Source organism: Anas platyrhynchos, chromosome 8 (genome assembly GCF_047663525.1).
Source record: "Anas platyrhynchos isolate ZD024472 breed Pekin duck chromosome 8, IASCAAS_PekinDuck_T2T, whole genome shotgun sequence".
Lineage (NCBI taxonomy): Eukaryota > Metazoa > Chordata > Aves > Anseriformes > Anatidae > Anas > Anas platyrhynchos.
In genome coordinates this window covers 12,721,132-12,743,172 of record NC_092594.1, presented here as the reverse complement: position 1 = coordinate 12,743,172, position 22,041 = coordinate 12,721,132, and the positions used below count along the sequence as shown (strand labels likewise).

At 37.4% G+C, this 22,041-nt stretch overlaps 1 protein-coding gene across 9 annotated transcripts in view; it reads right to left on the bottom strand.

Annotated features, from left to right (window-relative positions):
- Positions 1 to 14,189: 14,189 nt before the first annotated feature.
- NTNG1 (netrin G1) overlaps positions 14,190 to 22,041 on the bottom strand; it is a 159,777-nt gene continuing 151,925 nt past the window's right edge. For all 9 annotated transcript variants that reach the window (XM_027463278.3, XM_027463281.3, XM_072041626.1 and 6 more), the window contains one exon: positions 14,190 to 15,411. In XM_027463278.3, coding sequence (XP_027319079.1) covers positions 15,185 to 15,411 — 227 coding nt within the window. In that variant the 3' untranslated portion in view covers positions 14,190 to 15,184. The remainder of the gene's footprint in view (positions 15,412 to 22,041) is intronic.

The following is a 22,041-nucleotide window of genomic DNA, read 5'->3' as shown; positions in this document are numbered from 1 at the left end:
ACTCCTCTCCTCTGGTTGCTGCTGAAGCTCCTTGGGCACTGAGGGCACCCTAATCTCGAAGTGCTACAGCTACCATTTTCATTTACTTTTTTTAGCTTGTACTGCATTGAATGCTTATTAGAGCTAAATTAAGGTCAATCTGTATTTGCCTAAATTAAGCTGCTGCTAATTCCAGCCAAGTTACACAGTTCTGTCTGCTCCCTTACATTTTTCACTAATAATTTCATGTTTGATTTTGGTTATATTTTAACGTTTTTCAATTGAGATGACAATTATTCTTTGTCAGAACCCAGCCATTCCTCTTGTCAAAAAGACATACGATGCATTAGCTTAAGGGCAATTGCTAATAACTATGTAGGTGACATTTGGTTGTATAGGATGGGCAAGTCTACATACATCTTTGTCAAGTGATCAGGGTTTGCATACCCTGCAGTTTACACTATTTGGAAGTGCTGCTGAACTAATCATGCAAAACCAAACCAAAACAAATTTTTGTTTGGCTTCGATACCATTTTGCTATAATTAACATCTGCTGTCTCCTGGGTTCATTGAAGAAATCTTTGTGTTTATAACTGCAGCTGAAATGAGCTTGCTGAAGGGGGTGAGGGAAGCATTTGGTTGCCGTATAGTCTGCCTAAGTATTTGTGATGACAAAGCTTTCTGACTCTGGGGAGGAAGGGTCCAAATGGTATTTTTTGTGTACTCCTTCAGCTTGTGCAAGATATCCTTTACTAGGCCATGCCATCTTGCTCTATTACATTTGCTTTTATTTGTCACCTCTCAAGGTTGTATTGGAAAATGATAAAAACATCCTGTGCCTTGTTTCAATGTCAGTGGACCTGGGGGACAGATTTTAGGGTGTTGAGATGCATTTGAAAATCCCTTGTCATATCTTCATCTTTAGGGTTTTAAAAATCAGGTTCTGATAATGCAGCCGAAACAGGCCTGGGTGCTTTCTCTGTTATAATAAAAACAGTGGGAGTTTGCATCAGCTGTGTGTGTGGGAGGGGAACACGGCTACTATGCTGGTAGGATAAAATTATGCAAGTATATCCTATTTCCCTATGAATAGAAACAGTCTTACAGCAAAGTGCCCCCCACTCCCTCAGGCAGGTATGCAATGTCCTCACGTCTTGATAACTGGTAGGCCTCCATTTTCTCACAGAGTTTGACTCAAGACGTTTTCAGGATAAAATTGTGGCTATGTTGCAGTCAGCGGCACAACGCCAGCCAGGTCAGGAAGCAAAGTTTCACATACTAGATCCTGATGTCTGTTAATATTACTTTCAATGATCAGAACCATATAAGCCTTGTAATTTGCCTGCAATTCTGTGCTGCTTTTGCATTCACCTCATTCAACACGCAGGAAAATAGTGAATTCTCTTACTTTACTTTGTGGCCCCTTTTGTATTTTCTCCCTGGGATTACACAAGTCTGTGCTAGAGTAGCAGCCACCACAAGAGTGTTTAAATGTAGAGACATCTCAAGTCCAAAACTATGAACACTGATCATTTACATCTAATTTTCTGTGCAAGGTGTCAGTACAACTTCAAATCTTTAGGAGACCCAAATGATGTCCACTACCCTCTTTCTTCTGAAGAGATCCTCTGCTTATTAGCCTGGCCCTTTCAGATTATGACTGGCTTTTTTATCCTTGAGTCCTTTTGTATGTGCTGTGCCACTACCACTGATGCTTGCCTGTGCCATGCTGTCCTTTGCCAATCTTCTGTCAGTGTTCACCCAATCTTGCTGTATTGGCATAACACGGTACCACGTTGTCTCTTTACAGGGACTTCAGTGGTGGGTACTGTCCATTCTTTCTTCCCAGATCACATCTTACTGACCAGTTCCTGCAGTCCCTTGCCTCCTGAAAGCTGCATGAGTTTATGCTTTTAGATAGCTAAGGTCATCTAGCTAACCTGGCACATCTAAACATTTCAAATGCCGCTTTTGGAGAGTAGCGGCTTTCAGCTGATAACCAACTTTCATCATCTGTAACGTTATCTCCCAAATGATCATCCATGTGGACAAGACTTGTCAGATGCATGCACTGAGAACCTACTGGCAAAAAACCCTCATGGACATCGTTGTTGGTATGCAGGATGACTTCTTCCCAGTTGTTGTTGCAGTGCTTTCACCAGCATGTTTCTGCCTCAGATCACCGTCAGTTCGCATCAAGAAAGCATAAATCCTTCATGAAAGAATCCCATGTGTTTGTCTTCTGCAACAAGATGCAGCAGTTATGAAGACAAACTGACTGCAACATTTGCACAGATACCGAGTTCCTAGAAATGAAAAGGTGCATAACCCTAGTTCCTTCTGCATCAGCAGGAAACCTCCCACCTGCATCCAGAGCAATTTGAACCAAACCCAAAGCTCCAAGGCTATAGAAGCATTTCTGTCAGTATTAAGTAAAAAACTCTTTTTTTTTTTTTTTTTTTTTTTTTTTTTTTAATTTAAGAATTTAAAACTTCTCGTAATGTGGCCAATTTCTTCGTGATGGATTACTAGCCAGTACTTGCTCTAGCGGAGTTTGCCAGAAACCGTGAATATCTTCATCTGATAGTACTCGTAGCATTTTTTAAGGTTTATTCAGTCACCAGTATGTTCATGAGATGCAACTTTGTAGTTACTGTTTCTTTAAATCCATGGACATTAAAATTAACAAACAAGCACAAGTTCTTATGCTTTGTGATTCTTTTTAAAATACTTTGTCATTGGAACCCACTTGACAAAGAATGAAAACCTAGAGCTGGTCAGCAGAACAGCTGCAGTGCTTTGTGGCGCCAGCAAGAAAGCTGAGGGAGTAAGAGTGAAATGGAAATCACAGGCTGGAGGAGTTGAAAGTGCAGGTGCATATCAGCAGCGAAAGTTTTTTCCAACAACCTTTTCTGGCACTCCCTGAAGACAATGAGCACAATGATGCCTTAATTTCACTGGAAACGGGAGCAGGCCCCCAGAGAAGTGGTGGGATCCGTAATGTAACCCCCTGCTAATAGCTCTGTGAAATAGCTTTGGTGTTGACTATAGAAGCAGCAGCTGCGCACACTCTTGGCTAGAGAGAGAGAGTTGGGGAGATGTGAATATATGTGGGAACATCTGGTGTGGAAACTAATCAAACTGCACAAATTATTTTCTCTGCTCGATTGTTTTTCTCTGTGCCAAAAAGGAGAACAGGAGGTGAGTGTCAGGCCTCTTCAGACAGTGCAGCAAATGCTCCTAAAAGAAATCTTCTTTTCCTTCCCCTGAGAGTCCAGTTATTTTTCTTTAACAGGAATCAATAAGACACCTTTTTAGGAAAAGCAAAAGCAGCTACCCTTTGTAGGTTGGTTGATTTTCCCCCCCTTTCCCCTGTCACTCACACACCCTTGCTAATCCCAAGCGTGTAAGCAGAACCGCTTTCCTTTTTAGTCATTCATCTTCCTGCCTGGGAAGCCTTTTCTCTTGTAGGCTGCTGCGTGGAAGCGCTGGTCCTGCAGCAGGGATGGTGGTGGCCCAGTGGCAAAAATCAACCTAATAGTGAACATGAAAATTCCAGAAAAACAATTACAGAAATCCTTGCAGTTCTGATGTCAGATTAGATAGATAGATAGTTTTGAGCAAAATATTATCTATTGTAGTCTGGTCTCTTTTAACCAAAGCTCTGCATTTTTGGTAACAGTAGTTGGCCTTTACCATGCTATAGCAGCTTGTCTCATCAGCATCCACCACGGAGATCCCACCCTATCTAATTTAGTGAAGTAATCGTCTTGCATCGCTCAAGAGCTGTTTAGTATTTGCCTAGGTTGTAATACAGGCAGCATGCGTGTGTGCATGAGGCTGGTATTTAGGTGCTGGGTTAAATGGGGTGTTATGTTCCCTGCAGACACAAGATGGCAGGCTAATCTGAATATGGAGGAGCGCACAGGGGTGACAGGTACTGTTCGTCTAAGTGTGCGTGTGTATATTTATGCTTATGCATATATATGTGTACACAGAAATAAAAGTGATGAAGAGTGTAATGATTAAACCGTAGATTTTCAAAGACGTCTAAAGAAGCCCAACAATCACTTCATTCTAAAGCCCGAAGATTTTTGCACTCAGTTTCTTAAAATGATTTGAAACTCTCAGCCCTTGCTGTTTTGTCGTAAGATACAATTAGGTAGGAAGTCTTCATACAATCAAGTTCTGTGCACTGTAGGTTTAAGGTTTCTGAGTTTGGCCTCTTGTCTAATGAGTCATTGGCCTCAGTGACTTCAGTGGGAATGGAGTCATGCGAATAATGACTCTGAAAACCCAACCAACGCATGGCTTTAAGAAGGTTTTATAAACTCTACTTCCTTTCTTGCTCATTGTTGTTAGAAACAGAGAAAGTTGTGGTGTGCATTAGAAACAAGATCTGTTTTTCAAGATTGTGCTGTGGGGAGCTTTTTTTTTTTTTTTTAATACTTGCTCCACATATCCTCCAATTTAGTGGAGAAACGTTAGGCAGGTGAGACTCAGTAGTCAGCAACCTGACCTCCTTCAAGTAGTGGTGTGCAGCAAAAAAATAAAATAATAATAATAAAAAATATATATATATATTAAAATAGAGACTAAACTAAAATGTTTCCACATTAGTCAATGTTCTGATGTTTTTGAAAAATACACCAGTTCCTCCCCTTGACCTGCCAGTAACCATTATTTCTGCTGTCCACGTTACTGACCCTTTCACCTGCCCTCTGTCTGCATGATCACTCTCTGTGCTGTGTTCTCTGCCTCACGGCCGGTGGCAATCCCTCCTGTGGTCCCTGGCTGAAAGGTGATGTGATGGGTGCTTTGCACTATACAATCCCATACAAGGGATTCCAGAAGGTCTCTAAATTTTCTGTGCTAATAAGCCAATAATGGGCTGAGAAATATCCTTTAGTTGAGAGTACAGAGAAAAAGGATGATGTAACTTAGAAAGTGAATTGCAAATGAGCAGGTGGGTAGATGATCAAACACAGTTATTGTTTGTGTATGTTCACATAATATGGAGATGCTTCCCTACATAACAAAATTGAAATATTTGATAAGCCCTATAAAATCTTCAGGTAGTAAATAAAACTAAAATAAGAATATTTGTGTATATCTATATAATATAAGTCATATTGCCTATATAATTTCAGTGCATCTAAGCTTATATAAATAATATTCATAGAGTTTAGTCCATCTTTGTTACCTTTGCCCTGCTGTCAATAGTCAATGCATTCTATCTCTTCCAGTTGCCTCTTTGCTCCTGCTCCCTTTGATTTGTACCTTTTTGCAGAAACCATTATTTGTCTGAGCCCAGTGTTAGAAGATTTAATAATGCCAGTTAATAATAATTGAGGATAAGTGCTATGTCTTCAGCTGCATCACATAGTTTGTAGACATGGATGTGCTAAAGAAACCTGCACTTTGAGACAAAGATCATAAAGAACCAAGAGTGGGGAACCTAAAGGTAGGCACACTAAAATCTTTACATGTGGATAAAAGTATGGTTCCTGGATGGACCAGGATCTTCACGGATGCAGGAAATTGCTAGTGTCAATCTGGGTCAGAGCTGTGATTCAAAGTGATGGCCAATTTCCATGGCATTCATGAGAAAGATGTAGAACTTTCTGTTCTTTTGTAAATGGATATGCATTTCTGTCATCCAAAATCCAACGTGTGGTACCAGTTGTTGAAGTGAGAGCGAATTTACTTGAGGGGATTTGCTTCTCAGGCACTTTAGAAATTTTGAATTATGCTATCTCTTCCTCCTTAATTCAGTCTCAGTCATGAAGCAGCCTGGGGGGCACTGTGACCTCAAACACAAATTATTTGGTGTTAACTCACTTTGTTTGCTGGGCACTGGTTCCCTAATAATGTGGTAGTTAGTTCCTGCATTGGCAAAGATACAGAGAATGTGAATGAAAGCAGCTTTTGATTTGAGTCATTTTAAATTGGGCCCATTTAGTTCATTTAGTCATAGTCATGACAAATTGAGCCAGAAGGGAGAAAGTTTCATCTATCAACCTAACAACCTGAGATGTCATTATTTTTCTCCTGTTCTCCTGAACTCTTGCTGATTTTGTATTGCTGCATGTGTCGGTGTCTGTTCCTTGTTCTCAGTGGATACCAAAGGCATGCTAGGAAGCCTTTTACCAAGTTTTAGATGTTTCTGTAAGAAAAATGATGCAGGTTTAACAGCATGTGCAGGTATTTGTAGAAAAGCAAATGTGTTTCCCTCTTGGCTGTTTAGTTGTCTGTAACAATAATGTCATAAATAAATAATGTTTCCGTGAGGGAAAAGAAGAGATGTTTATCAGATAGAATACATGCCAGTTAGGATAACTCTGAACAAAATGTTAACACGGATTAAACAGGAAAACATGCTGCTGGCAAACAAATTGTTGGTGAAAACAGCTTCAGCTGGGGAGTTCCTTTCTCAGTTGGATAGAAATAGTGCCTGCCATGCAGACCAGCTTTTAAAATTAAGATGTTTGCCATGAATTGCTGGGTCTGTGGAAACATTCAAATGAGAATAATGTAAGTGCTGCAATAGAATAATGCACAACAAATAGTGCAAGGAATTGTATGAATGTTGCAGATTATGCTGGGATCACGGAGATAATGCCTGGGGGATTACCTTTTCCTTTACTGAAATTGTTTTTCAAGGTGATTTAAAACCTGCCTCTGTTTTGCTGAAATCAAGTTAAGGCTTTCCTTCGCATTTAGTGGCTCTGGACTAGGTCATTAATGAATGCAGATGGTCAGTCTATGGAGAATGAATCTGAATTGTCCACAGAACAGGTGCATCGTGTCCACTGAAGTTCTACATGTTCTGATGCTATTTCCTCAGCCTGTTTCCTTATTTGAGGCCTGGTTAAGGATGCAAGGTTAGCTTGTCTTCATTCCAGTTCCATTAGGCTTCCTTTGCAAAGATTGACAGGTAGTGAGAGAGCATTGATAGCTTTTGCTATACATCTCCATTAGTCAATGTACTAATTGCCTCACAAGAGTTAGCATTGAGAAGCTTCAGTCAGCAGAAATAATGACAAAGCCATGTCTCTTTTGCTGTTTTTTTTTTTTTTTTTTTTTTTTTTTTCCACTTTACAGTTGTGGAGAGCTGAATGTCTGCTTCCTCAGAACTACCTACGTTGTCTTAGCCATTAAAAGCCATTTAAAAAATAAAATAGGCATATATGCTAGGAAGAAAAAAAGAGCTTCAATGCTATTGAAATAGATGCTTCAAGTTCAGCAAATGCTTATTTTTTTTCTTATTTTTTTTTGAATGTTTGCTATCCTGAATTGAGTTCTAAATTAGTCTTTGACATGTGTTACAGGAATTTTACATTTGTAGTTTTCCTCTTTACTCTTAGAGGCATGTTTATGCTTGAGAGTTTGCACATTTTTAATATCAATAAATGGCCTTAATAAATAATGTGAAGATGGAAAGCGTGTAAGAATTCCTACTACAGAATCACAGTGATTAATCTGTGATTATCTGGTTATTGTTTATTTATGTACTGTGTCAACCCGCTGCACTTGGTACAAAACACAGGAAAAATCTGGTGGTTAATAGAAAGTGTGCGTATTGGTTAAGCTGGTGTTTATATTTGAAGAATGGGAAGAGGAAAAAAAGACAATGTTTGAAAGCAGCAGAAGAAAATGCAGAGACATTAGAGATAGATGAGTTATGAAGAAGGTAAGTATATTCAATCAGTTGCTCTCTATTGGCTTGAGGGTAATCTCTGTCATATTACAATGTACTGATTTATGGACTAATTAGTTGTACAAAACAAAAATATTTATAGAAAATATTTCTCTCAAGCAGCCACCAAACCAGCCAAACAAAAGGAAAATGGATTTTGTGTATTAAAAAATTAAATTCAATATATATTTATGAGCCCATTCAAAATGTAGAGTCGTTTTGCTACCAGATTTCCAGTAAGCAGAAATACCCATGCATCATAACCTAATTGTGTCAGTATCTAGGCATTTATGGAGGAAATTAAATGCCTAAGTTATAGGCATTTCCAGCTATTAAAAATATTGTATAATAATTTATAAAGTCATAATAGAATTATTATATGTGCCTTAATAAATCCAATAAAGTAAAATTCAGACAAGGAGGGGGGAAAAACAGATAGCCAATGTCTTCCTTTTGGAAGAGGATTTTAGTGTTTTACTGTTTTTTTGTTTATGCGTGTCTTCTAATTTCTCAAACTGCTATGATGCCTCCAACTGTTTTGACTCATATATAACATCCCTTCAAAAAACTGTGGCTGTTCCTTCTAGCCTTAGACTGGAGTGCAAAAGAGAAAAACCCAACACAGTGCAGTCGAATGTGTAAGGTATGTAGCACAATATTCAAACTCCAAGCATGGATGGCAAAGACAATGTTTTGGGAGGTGTAATGTAAAATAGACTTAGATAAGATAATTTGAAGTAAGTGGGTGGCAAATACATGCAGATGGAAGACTATTTAACTTCAGGCTTGTATAATTTGGATGGAGTAGGAAATTGTAGGTCTTAGTACTTAATGCGGTGGACGAGGTGTCAGAATTAATCTCTCTCGCTGTAATTGACTTTGCAAGGCTCTCAACATCTTCAAGCTTCAGTCTGCATGAATAAAATGGAAAGACTATGCCTCCCTGCTTTGCAGTAGTGTCATGAGGCTAACCTCAGTGAAGTCTGAGAGATACTCAGATGCTAGATATCGTCAGTAAACGAGAAACCTGTCAAAAATTGTTCACCAGTAAATCTACATAGTTTAGTCATCATTCCTTACATCCTACTCAATGAGAGGATTGTAAAAGTAGTTGTGACTCGGTACCAGATCTAGAGAGGCAAAAGAGCACTGCCAAGACTAATTCATAAGTACCAATCCACCTACTTTTTGCCTGTGGGAGATCTCTAGAGCAAAGTCATAAATATATCTTATGAGGGCATAGAAAAAACTCTGAAATTAAGGAGGAAAGCAAGCTGTAGGATGGGAAAAGAAAGCAGTATAATAAATGTAATTACTGGAGTGTTCTACCTGCCAGTTCTCTCATCCTACCAACCAACAGTAATTAGAGGCAAGAGATGTTAACGAGAAATGTATTGAATGAGTCAGTGTAGCCGTTCAGAGCCTAGTTCAGTCCAGTGTTGAATGTGGTGACAGCAGATGCCAAAAGAAGGCCTGGAGGGAACATGTTCTCTTCGGAACACATTTCATTTTCTGTACACTTCTGAGAATTACATTCCATGGTTTTGGAGGTGCCTGACAAAAAGCAGATGTAACCACTGCTGTGCTTTGCCCTCAGGGAGGCTTGTGACTTGGTTTCTTGAAAGGTGCTGAAAGCCAGCTGCTTTGTGAACATCTGCACTAGATGACCAGACTAGAGCTGCTAAATTCACGGCTGGTGCCAGCAAAGAGTCAGACAGAGGAGAGGTGGTGCGGATGGGCCTAGGGTCTGCCAGCAGATAAGTCAGCAGTGTTTCACCTAGACCAGGAGGTGAAAGCCTTACATGGAGACTATCTTGTGTAAGCGAGGCTCAAGTCCTGCAGTATCCAAATGAGGGATTAGAATGACAAATGCTGTGTCTGTGGAACTATTAAGCCTGTATAGTATCTAAATCTGTCCTTTTCCTGAGATCCTAGCATACTTCTCTTCTGGGGGCAACTTTAATTCTCTTTCTTTTTACTCTGCAAGTGCTGTGCTTTCTCCAAATATTGTAACTCTTGAAAACAGCAGACTTTTTGGCCTTTTCCCTCCTTTGAATTTAAGCTTTGCATAACTCGACTACGTATTAAAAATTGCAATGATATATAAATCATTATATATGTGTCTTTGCAAATTACAGTTGAATGATATAGAAAGACTTTTATTTCCTGTTCCACAAGAATTGAGAAAAGTTCACTTCGCTGTACATTTATTGTAATAAACACTTAGTAAGGGACAGACTCTAGGGATTGTGAATGTGGAGTACTCGTGAAAATCAGGCAGTTTCTATTTAGAATGCAAAGCCATCCAAATTATTGAGGTTTTGTCTTCCGTGTTACGTATTTTTCTTAAACTTTAAACATGTACATGTAGGAATACACAAGTTCCTTTCACCCTAATCAATGCCTCTATTTCTTCTTTTTGAGGAAGAGAACTCTGGTACTCCGTCTTGAGCCTCTCTTGCAGACTTGAGCTGTAAAGGCTGTCATTATACAGTATTGCACCGACATCATCATTCTTGGAAGGTCTTGTTCAGACATACAAATGTCAGAATTAAATTCTTAGTAATGGACTTCTTGGATGTCACAAAGACCTGCACTGAGAACTCAAGTGAAAATGTGAGAAACAGTACTCATCTGAATTTGGTTTTGTGTTCACAAAACAAACATACCTCAAAACACACTCGTCATCCTCTTTCCCCAGAATAACTGTTATTACTTCAGTTTCTCAACAACGGTTTATCTAGTATAAGAATTGTATTACCAGTGCTTACAGTAAACTTGAGCACATGTATAGCAACTCCATTCAGCAGCATAGTGCAGGGAATTTAGGAAATGTAACGGGCACGTGCACACATGGGCTTGCACGTACAAAGGTTTTGACAGGGGAATGATGACCTCGGGTGAGATGTGGCTGTCCCCCGATGGAGGCAGGGCTGATGTCATCCTGTTGTGCTTTCTGTAGCTAGACTGTTGCTTAGTTCAACTGACTGCTGGGAACTCTGATTCAGTGCGCTTCCATGATGTGATCTTTATCCTGGTCCTTCTCAGAAATGGCAGCAACACATGCACAAATTCAATCCCGAAGCCCTTAGAGTCTGTTAGTTCTGCCGATTGCATAATATTGGTCTTTGCTGTATTCTCTGAGACCGTACAATTTCTCAAGTGCTATTTCATCATGTATATGTTTGGTTCTGCACACATAACAATGGTCAGAAAAACCATGAAGGGAAACATATGCTTTGTACTGGAATTTTGTCTGTTGCACATTGTGGCAAAAATGGTGCGTCTTAGTGAACATGCTGTACTGGTGATGAACCTTCATTTCATTAAATGAAATGCACCATATGGTGCAAAATGCTGCTGTTCTGCTTGTCTGTTTTGCATACACTTTTTACATTTTTCTTTTTCCTGATATTGGATGATGGTAGGAAAGGTATTAAGTCGGTTAATATAAACATTTCTGTTTTATCATGTCAGATTTGGGTTTTGGTGGATAAATATTTGCATTCATAAATAATTAAACATACGATTTTTCTTAGCAATAAATTGATTGACCGTGTCTTAATATTTACGTCTGTAACTTTGCATTTCTAAGGACAAACATGAAGGCAGGGCTGGAGGCTGGCTGAAAATCTGGTCTTGCATATTTTATGAAAAATATTACTCAAATTTCTCACAGGTGAATAAACTGCATGCATGAATGAATCTAGTTAATTCAATAGTTTAATAAACCTAGAATCCCAATGAGGCTATAACAAATCCCCCTGGTGTCTTGGAGTTATGAAAAAGATGTATAAAATTATATGGAAGCAGAAGAGCTCTTTCTAAATATGAGGAGTCTTTTGCACATTACTTTTTTCTTCTATTCACAACATGAAATAACTTCTTATCTGTGGCTAAGTCATGATAAAATATTACATCAATTATTGTTTGAGGGCAATATCTCAGTTTAATGTGAGTCCAACTAGATTTTCTTTCTTTGAATAGTTTTTGAAACAGTTATGCAGCACTGTGATAGATGTCTTCATCTTAAAGTCCTTTCGAGAAAGATGGCTATAGCTTCATGTGGACGTTTCTGTTGCTCCCTCATCAGGGAGCAAGACCTTGTCTTAAGCTGCACTGTCGTCAGATGTTAAACATGGGGATCCCAGATCAGAACGAATTCTGCAGCAAGAAACACAGCAATTGCAAGTGGACCAGGACTGACAGATTTATCAAAATAACTGAAACCAATTTAACTGCCTAAGTTTAATTATGAATGTTAGGATTAAGGTCATTGTACTCTGAACCATGATCTAGACAACTAAATGATGTGGAGTTCTTGGATGGTAAGTCTTCTAGGACTGAGAATTATAACTTTACGGTAGGGTCCTTTTGCTGCTGTCTGATACAGAACCAAAATCCCAGGTTAGTGATCAAGGGTTTTTTTTTTTTTTTTTGTTTTTTTTTTTTTTTTTGGTGTGTGTTGTGTATGTGTTTGCTATTTTACAGGCTGTCACAGGGACAAGATTACCCCCCTTCCAAGAAACCCATAATATGTTTGAAAGGGCGTATGTTGTCAGGTGAAAAATAAAGCAACATTCCACATTATCATAGGAAGATCCCACTATATCTTCAGCAACAGGAATCTTGTTTCTTTTACAGTTTTTCTGAAATGGGAAACAGGTTCTGCCTTCATTTTCCACTGAATTCAATGAAGAAGCAGGTAAAGCAATGCCATGCAGTGTAAATCTCCTCTCTCAAGATGTACAAATTTTTGCAACCGTATTTGGCATAAAATAGCAGAAGCTTGCATTCAAAAATTTCACTTAGTGAAGTTTTGTGATGTTCAGAGGAAAAAATAATGAAGCTGAAGAAAATGATTGATAAGAAAACTTACCAGTGAATGTACTCCTAAAATCATGATTTTATTAATTAGGTGAGGGAGCATAAAACACACAAAAAGAAAGACATATACTCTGCACTGGTTTAGAAGATCATAACCACATGAAATTGGAATGCAGCTGAATTGATTATGATCTGATATTCATTATACTTCAGTACTGCTGGCAGAATGTCTTCTAACCAAATGTGCATAACATGCTTTCTTAGCACTTTCACAAAGCCTGAAGTTTATGACAGCTTAAGTGCATCTTTTCCAATAATTGCACAATCTGAGTTTAGTTTGTGCTAATAAGCATTAAGGAAACTTAAATTCCACATCTTAATATCAGAAATCCACTTAATTATAAGTGTCTGGCTTTGCATGTCACCTGTACTAGCATTTATATTCCTCATTAAGTCTGCAATATAAGTTTCTGCTTATTGTCATGAATGTCCTTTCAATGTATACCTGCAATCTAATGTAAACCATCACTGGTAACCACCCAAGGTCTAAATTTTTCTTTGCCTTATCTTAGCCCAGGGAAACAAAGTGCTGATGTAAACAGCAGATATTCTACATGAAGGGCCAATGTTGACAGCCTGAAGAAATACCAGCATGTTATCTTCATCGTCATCTTCATATGAATCTTTAAAGAAATGAAGACCCAGTGTGCGTACCTGTTTCTGGAGGGTGGGCACACAAAAGTTCCCTCAGCAGAAAGAGCTTAGCTAAGAAGGCAGTGCCCTAAATTGTGCTCTGTTCACCATTTGGAAGAGGCAGCCAGGTAGAATTTATTTCTCTCAGGAATTTTTCTTTTGCTGATTAACAGTTTTCCATACTAGGCTATTATGTTGGTAAAATATTTACAGCCATTATGATAAAAATTGCCAGGAAATGAATTCATACAGTCTTGCTACCTTTTGATCCGATCCCCCACTTTCCCCCCCGGACTTGGAAACACTGCTGTGGTTTTTCCTTGCCTCTCTATTCTTGCTATTCATTTCTGTCACACTCAGTAATTGGCCTAATAAAAGGCAGAAACAAGAATTTATTACACCTTGGGCAATACTTAAAACAAACTTTATTTGCTGGAGCAGCACTTTTTATCTACTTGCTGCTGTATATTTTGACACTCCTTCTAAATATTAAATTTGACTTTATTAAAAGTTAAATCTTATTTTTTTGATTGCTGCTGTTTTTGCAGTTTCTTAGGCAGACTAGTACACATATAAACATCATTTTAATGACGCTTTTGGAGAAACAGTTTAAGCTGTGGCTATATCTACTTCATTACTGCCAAAATCCACAAAAATTGTATGATTTAAAGACTGGTTTCCGAAATGCCTTGTGAATTAGTTTGGAATAATTTCTGTGATGTCTTGAGAGAAGAAAGATGAGAACTATTCAACTTCTCACACCTCTTCCATGCTTAGGATTTGATGATTAGGATTTTGGTTTCCTCAAGCAAATGATATGCTTTGTTTCAAATTGTTTGCAAAAACAATGCCAGTAGTAAAAAATACAAGTAGGTTAGATTGTTATGATGTAATTCCTACTGTTGAATCTGTTCTTTCATATGCGAGGTGATAAAAAGATTTTTTTTTTTTTCTAAAAGGTCTTAAGAAATAGCAATACATAATCCTGGAATTGTTTATGCAGGAATTTTTATTCTTTGAAATCTTCCAGTGTTAAAGCAACAAGAAAACATTTAGAATGTCCTTTGGTGGAATCTTATTACACTTGTTATATATGTAAACTGATATTCTTTGATGCCAGCACGTTGCCCATACAGAGAAATCTCTGCACAATTAAATGAAAGGTAAAAGAAAAGGACTAAATAAAAATTAATATTTTTCTCTTATCTGATTAGAATTAAATACGTTAACAAATTGTCTGGTAACACAAATAGGCAATAATACAAAAAATCTACATTGTACATTATTTCAAGAAAAATAACTTCATTTGAATACAAAAGGATAAATACACTTTGTCCTATAGCCACTCTTGTACAGTAGGTGAACACAGCATCTTACTGATGCCGTGCTGCTAAGGTATACAAGGATATGACTGGCTTGAGTTTTATTGAGGGGGCTGTTACACATGTGCATCACTAACATCAGACAAAGAAATCTTTCAACCAACAAGGGTTACAGAGCAACGTTCACTAAAGCACAGGTTGGAAAGGATTCAGGGACTGAAGCAGGCCAATATGGCAGCTTTTACAGATTTCCTTATACCCACAATGCACTGACAGCAAAGAATGCCTTTATTTGGTCGGTCCACACACCGGGCGGAGGTACAGTAGCGCACCAGAGAGGAGTAGCAAACATTTCTTAAATTCTGTTTCCATGTCTGGGGCTGTCGAAGCCCTTTGTCCTGTGTGAGCTCGGCAGCTAGCGCTGACGTGACGGAATAGGCCGCTGCCAACCCGTCTCGGGTCGCGGGGAACAGTCTTGACTCAGAGCACTGTCCGTAACTGATTAATATGGCTTAGTTCAGTTAGGCCTTCCTACTTTGTACGTGGTAATTTTTTTTGTTTTCCTTTTTTAAATCTCAGTAGCAAACGCTTGGGTTGTGTTTTGTTTTCATGTGGCACATTCTTTTGAAGCAGTCCGAATATGATGCCATCAACCATACGGAGCCTAGCATGTGCAGAGCCCAGTTGCTCCTAGTAGGGCAGTCAGCAGTAATAGGGGACCGTGAGATATTGCCCCCTGGCCGGAGTTTTGGCTGCAGCCTCCTGGATCCCTTTCGCACTTCAGCTTCTCACATAAAATGCCAGTGTAGGCTGGAGGGCACTGGCACCGCACGTTGTTGATGCATGTTCCTCCGTTCTGGCAATGCAGGAGCTCATTGTCACATACATTTGCTGCAAGATAACAGGGGAGGGAGGGAGAGAAAAGCAGAATAAATATAAGTTCAGCTACAGGAGAAAGTCTGCGTTAAAATCAGAACTAAAACACTAGTGGCTCATCTCACGCCTCCCTCCTCTTCCTGAGACATGTAAGCAGGGGACATGTTCTAGTTTTTAAAAACTTCAAGTCTGAATTTGGTTTATTTGCTATTTTCTTTTCATTATTGTTTTTAAGCTGTAGTCTTGGAGAATCTTATCCATATCAGACTTCTGAATATTAATTAATGAATTAATATTAGTAATGAATTAATAATGAAATATGAAGATTAATGCCCACTTTGTGCCATTGGCTGCAAATTTATAGTTAGTACTGAACTGGAACTATAGGTGGGTTTGTTGTTACTTGAAAGAGGCAAGGTGCTTAAGGCTTTTGGACAACATGAGCAGTGGTTAAAAATGCAATGTGGCTTTGCTGAAGTAAAAAGATCTGTGTGAGAAGACAGGATTTTATAATCAAGAATTGCACATATCAGTGATCTGAAAAAATATGCAAAAAAATAAGGCAAGCACAGGCAGGAATATCAGCATGCTATTTGATGGGGATTTTATGCTATGTACAAATGGAAATAAAGGATCACGTTGTTATTTCCATTACAGATCAAATATTTATTTTTAACTAAGTTTGTTGCTTTGGTACAAAGGTATCTGACAAAACTATCTTAGTTAGACATTGTAGCCTGATACAACAACTTCAGAAATCAGATTTGACAAAAGATTTGAGAGAAAGTAACACAACAGTGGTTTTAGAGAGGTGCATTACACTTTGTATATGAAAATTTGGCAGCTTTTTATTTTTTAACTGCTAAATATCAGTCAAAATATTTCACTCAGTAACTATATAGAAACAAGAGGAATGTACTACTTAAATGTGTCAATCTGTGTTTTATTCCAGATTAAAACACGAGTAGAATATGTGCCAGCTTACAGCTCTGTCTTATATGAGAGTGGTGATTTTAATAAATATTTTGCACCTAATATTTAGGCAGGATGTAACAGAAGAAATTTTCCCTTAAGGAATTAAGGAATGGTTTGGTTGAGACAAACTTAACATTATATGCTGTTTATACAAATATTAGCCTGGAAATAACCTTATTCAGGATAGGAAGAAAATATTCTTCCTTTTACTTTAAACATGTTGCTATTTAGTTCTACAAAAAGTACAGTTTTAGAAGTGTTAACTTGTTCTTAAAACCAACCCAAATATTATGAAAACTAAAATCCAAACAGTGTATGTCCTTAAGTGATAGAGGTCTACATAAATATATACAATTTTGCGTACCAAGAATGTTACTGGCAATCTTATCTGTCCTGGCTTGCTTTCAGAAAAGACATTTTCTCACTTTGGAAGGGCTCAGACAACTGCTTTCTAATGTTACGCATCCTAGTGGGCCAAATACTAATGCAGTGTTAGAAACTCACACAGATGTACTTGAGAGAGAGCAGCTAAATGCTTTTTTTTTAGTGATAACTTCATTAATCAAAGCTCCATACTAATGCTCTGGAATTGGAATTGTCCAGTTTATGAACTGTGACATCAAAACTTGAATATTGAGGTGCAACAGACAATACGTGGGGGGCATCCATGCATCTGAATTTGATGTTCTGTATATTCGTTATAACAAAGTGTTTATTATGCACAAGGAAGAGTAAATCACAACCAAATAAATGTGGTGAGCTTAATAACCTAGAAAAGTATATTGGTAACAGGCGGAAAAAATGAACTGGATTTTAAGTCAATATTTGAGTTATATAGCCTCAGTTATAACAGATAATTAAAACTGACCTTATTATTCATATTGTATATATTTAGGCATATCAAATGTAAAATCAAAATAATTTGCCTATTAGTACAGCCACTGTACCTAGTCGTTCAGGACTACTTATTGCTGCGATGCTTCCTACAATTCAGGCAATGAAAATGGTGAAATACGTGTCCCATCAATACTGACTGTTTGCCTTGAATAATTGGGTGAAAATCAATAGTGAATTAAGTACCACTTTTTAAACAGCAGATCAGATATTTCACTTTATGTTTGGCCCTGAATATATTGTCCCAAATTTTCCAAGTATTTAGTAATACAAATTTGTTTACCAATAGCTGTACCATTTTTAAACTTATTTTGACAACGATAGCCTGTTATTTTAGGAGGACATCAACCCAGATGCTGATTGTATTGTTACAGACTGCTGGATATGGGTGACTGTACTGTCTGACACACCGATGCAGGCTGCTATCAAATGCCTCTAATTATCATTGTCTACAAAATTTTGGATATAATGTTACAGACACAAGTTTTAAATCAGACTATTTCTTAAACTTTTTCTTTAAGGTGCTTAAGGGATGGATCAAAACCTTCTCTTCAGTATTTCTTGTGTACTGTTTTTGCCCACAGAAATGCAGAAAAGTAAATACAGTAGAGTTTAATATTCTTAGCAAAGTACTTGCAGCTGGAAATTATCGAATTGTTAATTTTGTGTTATCAAAGCTTTTTTCCCTTAGTTTAATCCTGTGTTTCCTTCTCTTGCACCCACATACATACACAGATCTTTGTATTATGTAGATAGCAATTGTGGTGATTTGGAAGCAAAACAGTTGTGAAATGAAATCCCTTTATTTTTTGCCACTTTTGTTTTAATTTTATTCTGACCAATTCTAATACCATTCTCAGCTTTAAGAGGGCATGGCAAGGCTGACTTTTAAAACTTAAGTATTAACTAATTGTTAGCTAACCATTATTACGTTTTTTTTCAGTTTGGATTTGGATTTGCTGTAGCTAATGAGTGTAGCACATCAGCAACATAGAAAGAAGTATGTTCACTGAAGCCTTTTCACTGAAGTTTAAAACAAAATTTATTCCTTAAATACAACTAGTCAACATTCTGCCAAGACAAAAGAAAGGCAAGTATATCTTTTTTTTTTTTTTTAATTTTTTAAACTTGAAAGCTTTTGTGTTTTGAAAATTAGTAATATTTCTAATGTTAACATGATATTTTGTTAGGATACATGTTATAACACATTTTAGAAGTGCCTTCTCTGTTTTGCTCTGAGAAGGCAGCTGCTGAATGGGGCCAAGAGGGCCATGAAGTTGGAGACCCCTTGCTCTGTGTTGAAGTCCAAGGAGAACTGTTGTAACTCATGCTGGAGGGTGTAGGTAGGGCGGTGGAGTCCAGCATATGCCTGGCAGGGTTTCCTGCCCATTGCACTCTTTCTGCCTTCTACCTAGCGTGCTCTGGTCTACTCTTATACACCAAGCAGTGAAATACTGCCTCCAGTGCTGAGAGATGTCGAAGTAGCTTTGCTTTAGCTCTGTCATTGGCTATTAAAATTTAACAATTAACGAAAAGCCCTTTTTTTCAGCATATCAAAATACATGCAAGTGGAAAGGGAGCATTTGCATCGTCTGCTTAGTGCCTCTGAATTAACTGTGAAAGAATTACTCTCTGTTGACTGTTTAGGCAAGAGGATTAACTGATGTATTTAGAACTGCATTCAAGTCTAAAGATGCCTAGGTTGCCTTTTATAGGCAGGAGTGAATTGTCTTTTTTTTTTTTTTTTTTTTTTTTCTTTGAACTACTACATTGGGAGCATTGCTAGGAACAGAGGTCAGCTCTGCCATCCTCCTTCTCTTCATGTTATTGGCAGGACTCTGCTAACCAGCTGTGAATCACAGAAGACTTATGTGTTGATTCTTCTTGTTCAGCATTTGGTGTCCAAAACTATGCTTGGACAACTCATTTTTTAAAAATATTTTCATAATCAGAAAGGTGTCAGGTATCAAATTCGGATCAAAGAATGAAACACTGAAGAAACAAAACAATGAAAATAAAAACTAATTCTGAATTAGTCATACTTGATTCCTAAGACTTGTTTGGCTAAACTAGCTGTGAGTTTGCTGACAGATCTTCATGAATTAGAAGACAATGCATCAAATCGATTATTTAAGAAACAAAACAGACATCTGACTTGCTGTGGAGAGCTTCACGGGCTTTTTGAGGCATATTTCTGAGCGCAGTCATCTAGTGCTACTGTGGGAAGTGAAATATTTAATCTAAAATAGAGGAAAATTTTATTTTTTTCATAACTAATCAATTTATGATCTAAGCTGCAGTTTGGTTATGAAACACTATGGAAATGAGAAAGAAAAAAGCTATGTGTAAAGATGGTTAGTCATTTGAAGCTTTTGTCTTCTTGGGGGAAAACCCCTGTAAACTAACAAGTGCTTGCAATTAGTTCAGAGGTTGTTAATATTTTTTAATTAAAACTTAAGTGTGTTTTCCAAAGTAATCATTAGTAAGATATTGAAGCCTCTTTTTATAGGATAAGACCTTCTTAAATACCAAATGATACCTTGCTTCAAAATACAAAAATATTCACAAGTAGCTATTTGGTTTGTAATTCCATTGACATTAAATTTGTAAATGGAATATAAAAGGAGAACAAGGGGAAAAAAAGCCTAGTCTTTCAACCAGCTCAAGCAGTTCAAGGGGTAAGTGATATGTGAGTGTTTCACAGAATTTATATTAGGTATTTAATGAACTATATTGAGAGTAGTGTAGATGTTTGACAAATGTCTACTTTCTTCTTAACTGTTCAAGCCTGAATAATACATGGAAATTTCTGAGTCTGTCCAAAACTCATCCTTAATACTTTTGCAGCTTCTTGAAAGAAAATAGATTGAGATTATATTAGGGGTGGCTTTAGCTATGCAGCAGAAATGTAGACACATTAACACAAATGCAAGTCTTGTTCTTTTTCATCACCTCAGACACAGCACTGTGCTGTTGGCTTATGTTCTTTCTGGCTGCTGTGTCTGGGCATCTTCAAAGAATATGCAAAGAGCTTTTGGTCTGTCTACTGCTCAGACAGGAAATATCATATCGGATTTAAACCCAATTTCTTTTAGCCTCCTATCCTTCCTGAGGACCATACAAGAAGGGAGAAAATACATGTCGTACCTTTCTTCATGCTACCTTCATTTTTGTACAGCTTGCCTACAGAAGCTTCTTATTCAGCTGGGTTAGCCACATGAACGTGAGAAAGGATGGACAATTAATTTATAAAAACAAACAAACAAAACCCAAATATGTTCAAAAAGACTTTTTTTTTTTTTTTTTTTTTTTTTTTTTAATCTGAGAGGTGGTTTTCCCTTTCTGCATCAAAATCTGTGTTGATTTCGAAATGTTCATTATTTATGGAAACAGCACACAGATCATTAACAATGAAGTCACAGAAAAAAAAGAACACTTTTTATTAGAGGTCCTTTTTTTTTCTTTCTTGAATTCTTAAGCCTTTCATTTCAAGCAAAGTTTTGTATGAGCTCTCCCATCGCTATTTTTCTTCCGTGTGCTCTTTTTGTGGTAACATTTGTTACAGCTCGCTGTCTCACAACTATTTCTTCACTTATCTCTTTTTTGTCTCCCAGATCCTAAGTATTATAGTCCCCGGACAGGTTGGTGGCTTGACAGCTCTGAATATATTACACACCATTTTGGTCTATTCTAAAGGACTGTAGCAAGTTTTGGCCCTATTTCTGCTGCAGTGAAATTTCCGTACTGTTCCTTAGTAGTTTGTATGGATGACACTACTGAAATAATGAGAATTTTTGACCTTGGATTCCAGCCATTGTTAGTAGCTTTGAAAGCATGCAGGTCACAGGTCTAGTGGCTGAAGAAATTATTCTTGGCTGATTTTTTTCTAATGCATCTGTTTCCTTGCTGCTTCCTATCTAGCAAAGAATGTGATGTGAATTCATTTATGGATAGATTTTTAGCACACATGCTAACGAAATACTGTTTCAGAACAATGAACCCATGTGTTTGGTAATTACGTTCATAGGAAGTTTCAATATATGCAGTGGTTGTCTATGTAGAGAGATCTGTGAACAGCACATTGAATTGCAATGCTCTGGAAAAATTGGGAGATTTCATCTTGCTACATAAGTTCAGTAAATTGAGGCCAAGCACAAGTGATTTCTTGTCAAATACAGAATTACTTCCTATGAATGTTATAAAAATTCTGTAACTAGTTGGCATTATTTTGTAAAAACGTAATAACTTAAAACAGTTTAAAACAAAACCAGTCTATTCTATGAAAACAAGCCCCCCCCCCCCCCAAAAAAAAAAAAAAAGCAAGCATAGAATATAGAATACATGTATAAAAGAAATTGGAACAAATAAGAAAGCTTGTGTGTATGCCTATTAAGGGTACAGTCTATACATATAGCAAATGTGCATTAGAAAACCTCTGCAGTCAGCACAGAAAGCTATGAATAATATTTTTCCTACAATTTGTTAAATAGACATTAATGAAGTTGGGGCATGCAGAACAGTCTCCTTCAAATGCAGAGGTTTGAAATTGTTTCCAATGGTTTCAGAACAGGTGACCACAATCAAAATATTTTCAACTTGCCAAAGTTAGCAACAATAACTTTCCCCATTATTTGGAAACAATCCTAAGTGTTATTTTTGTGCAATATAAAAGGACCTCAATTCTGCTATTGTTATGTTTCAAGGATTTCTACCTGGAGCTCTAGTGACTCTCATGAGATTTCACACATACAAAGTAAATATTAGGAATGAGGACAT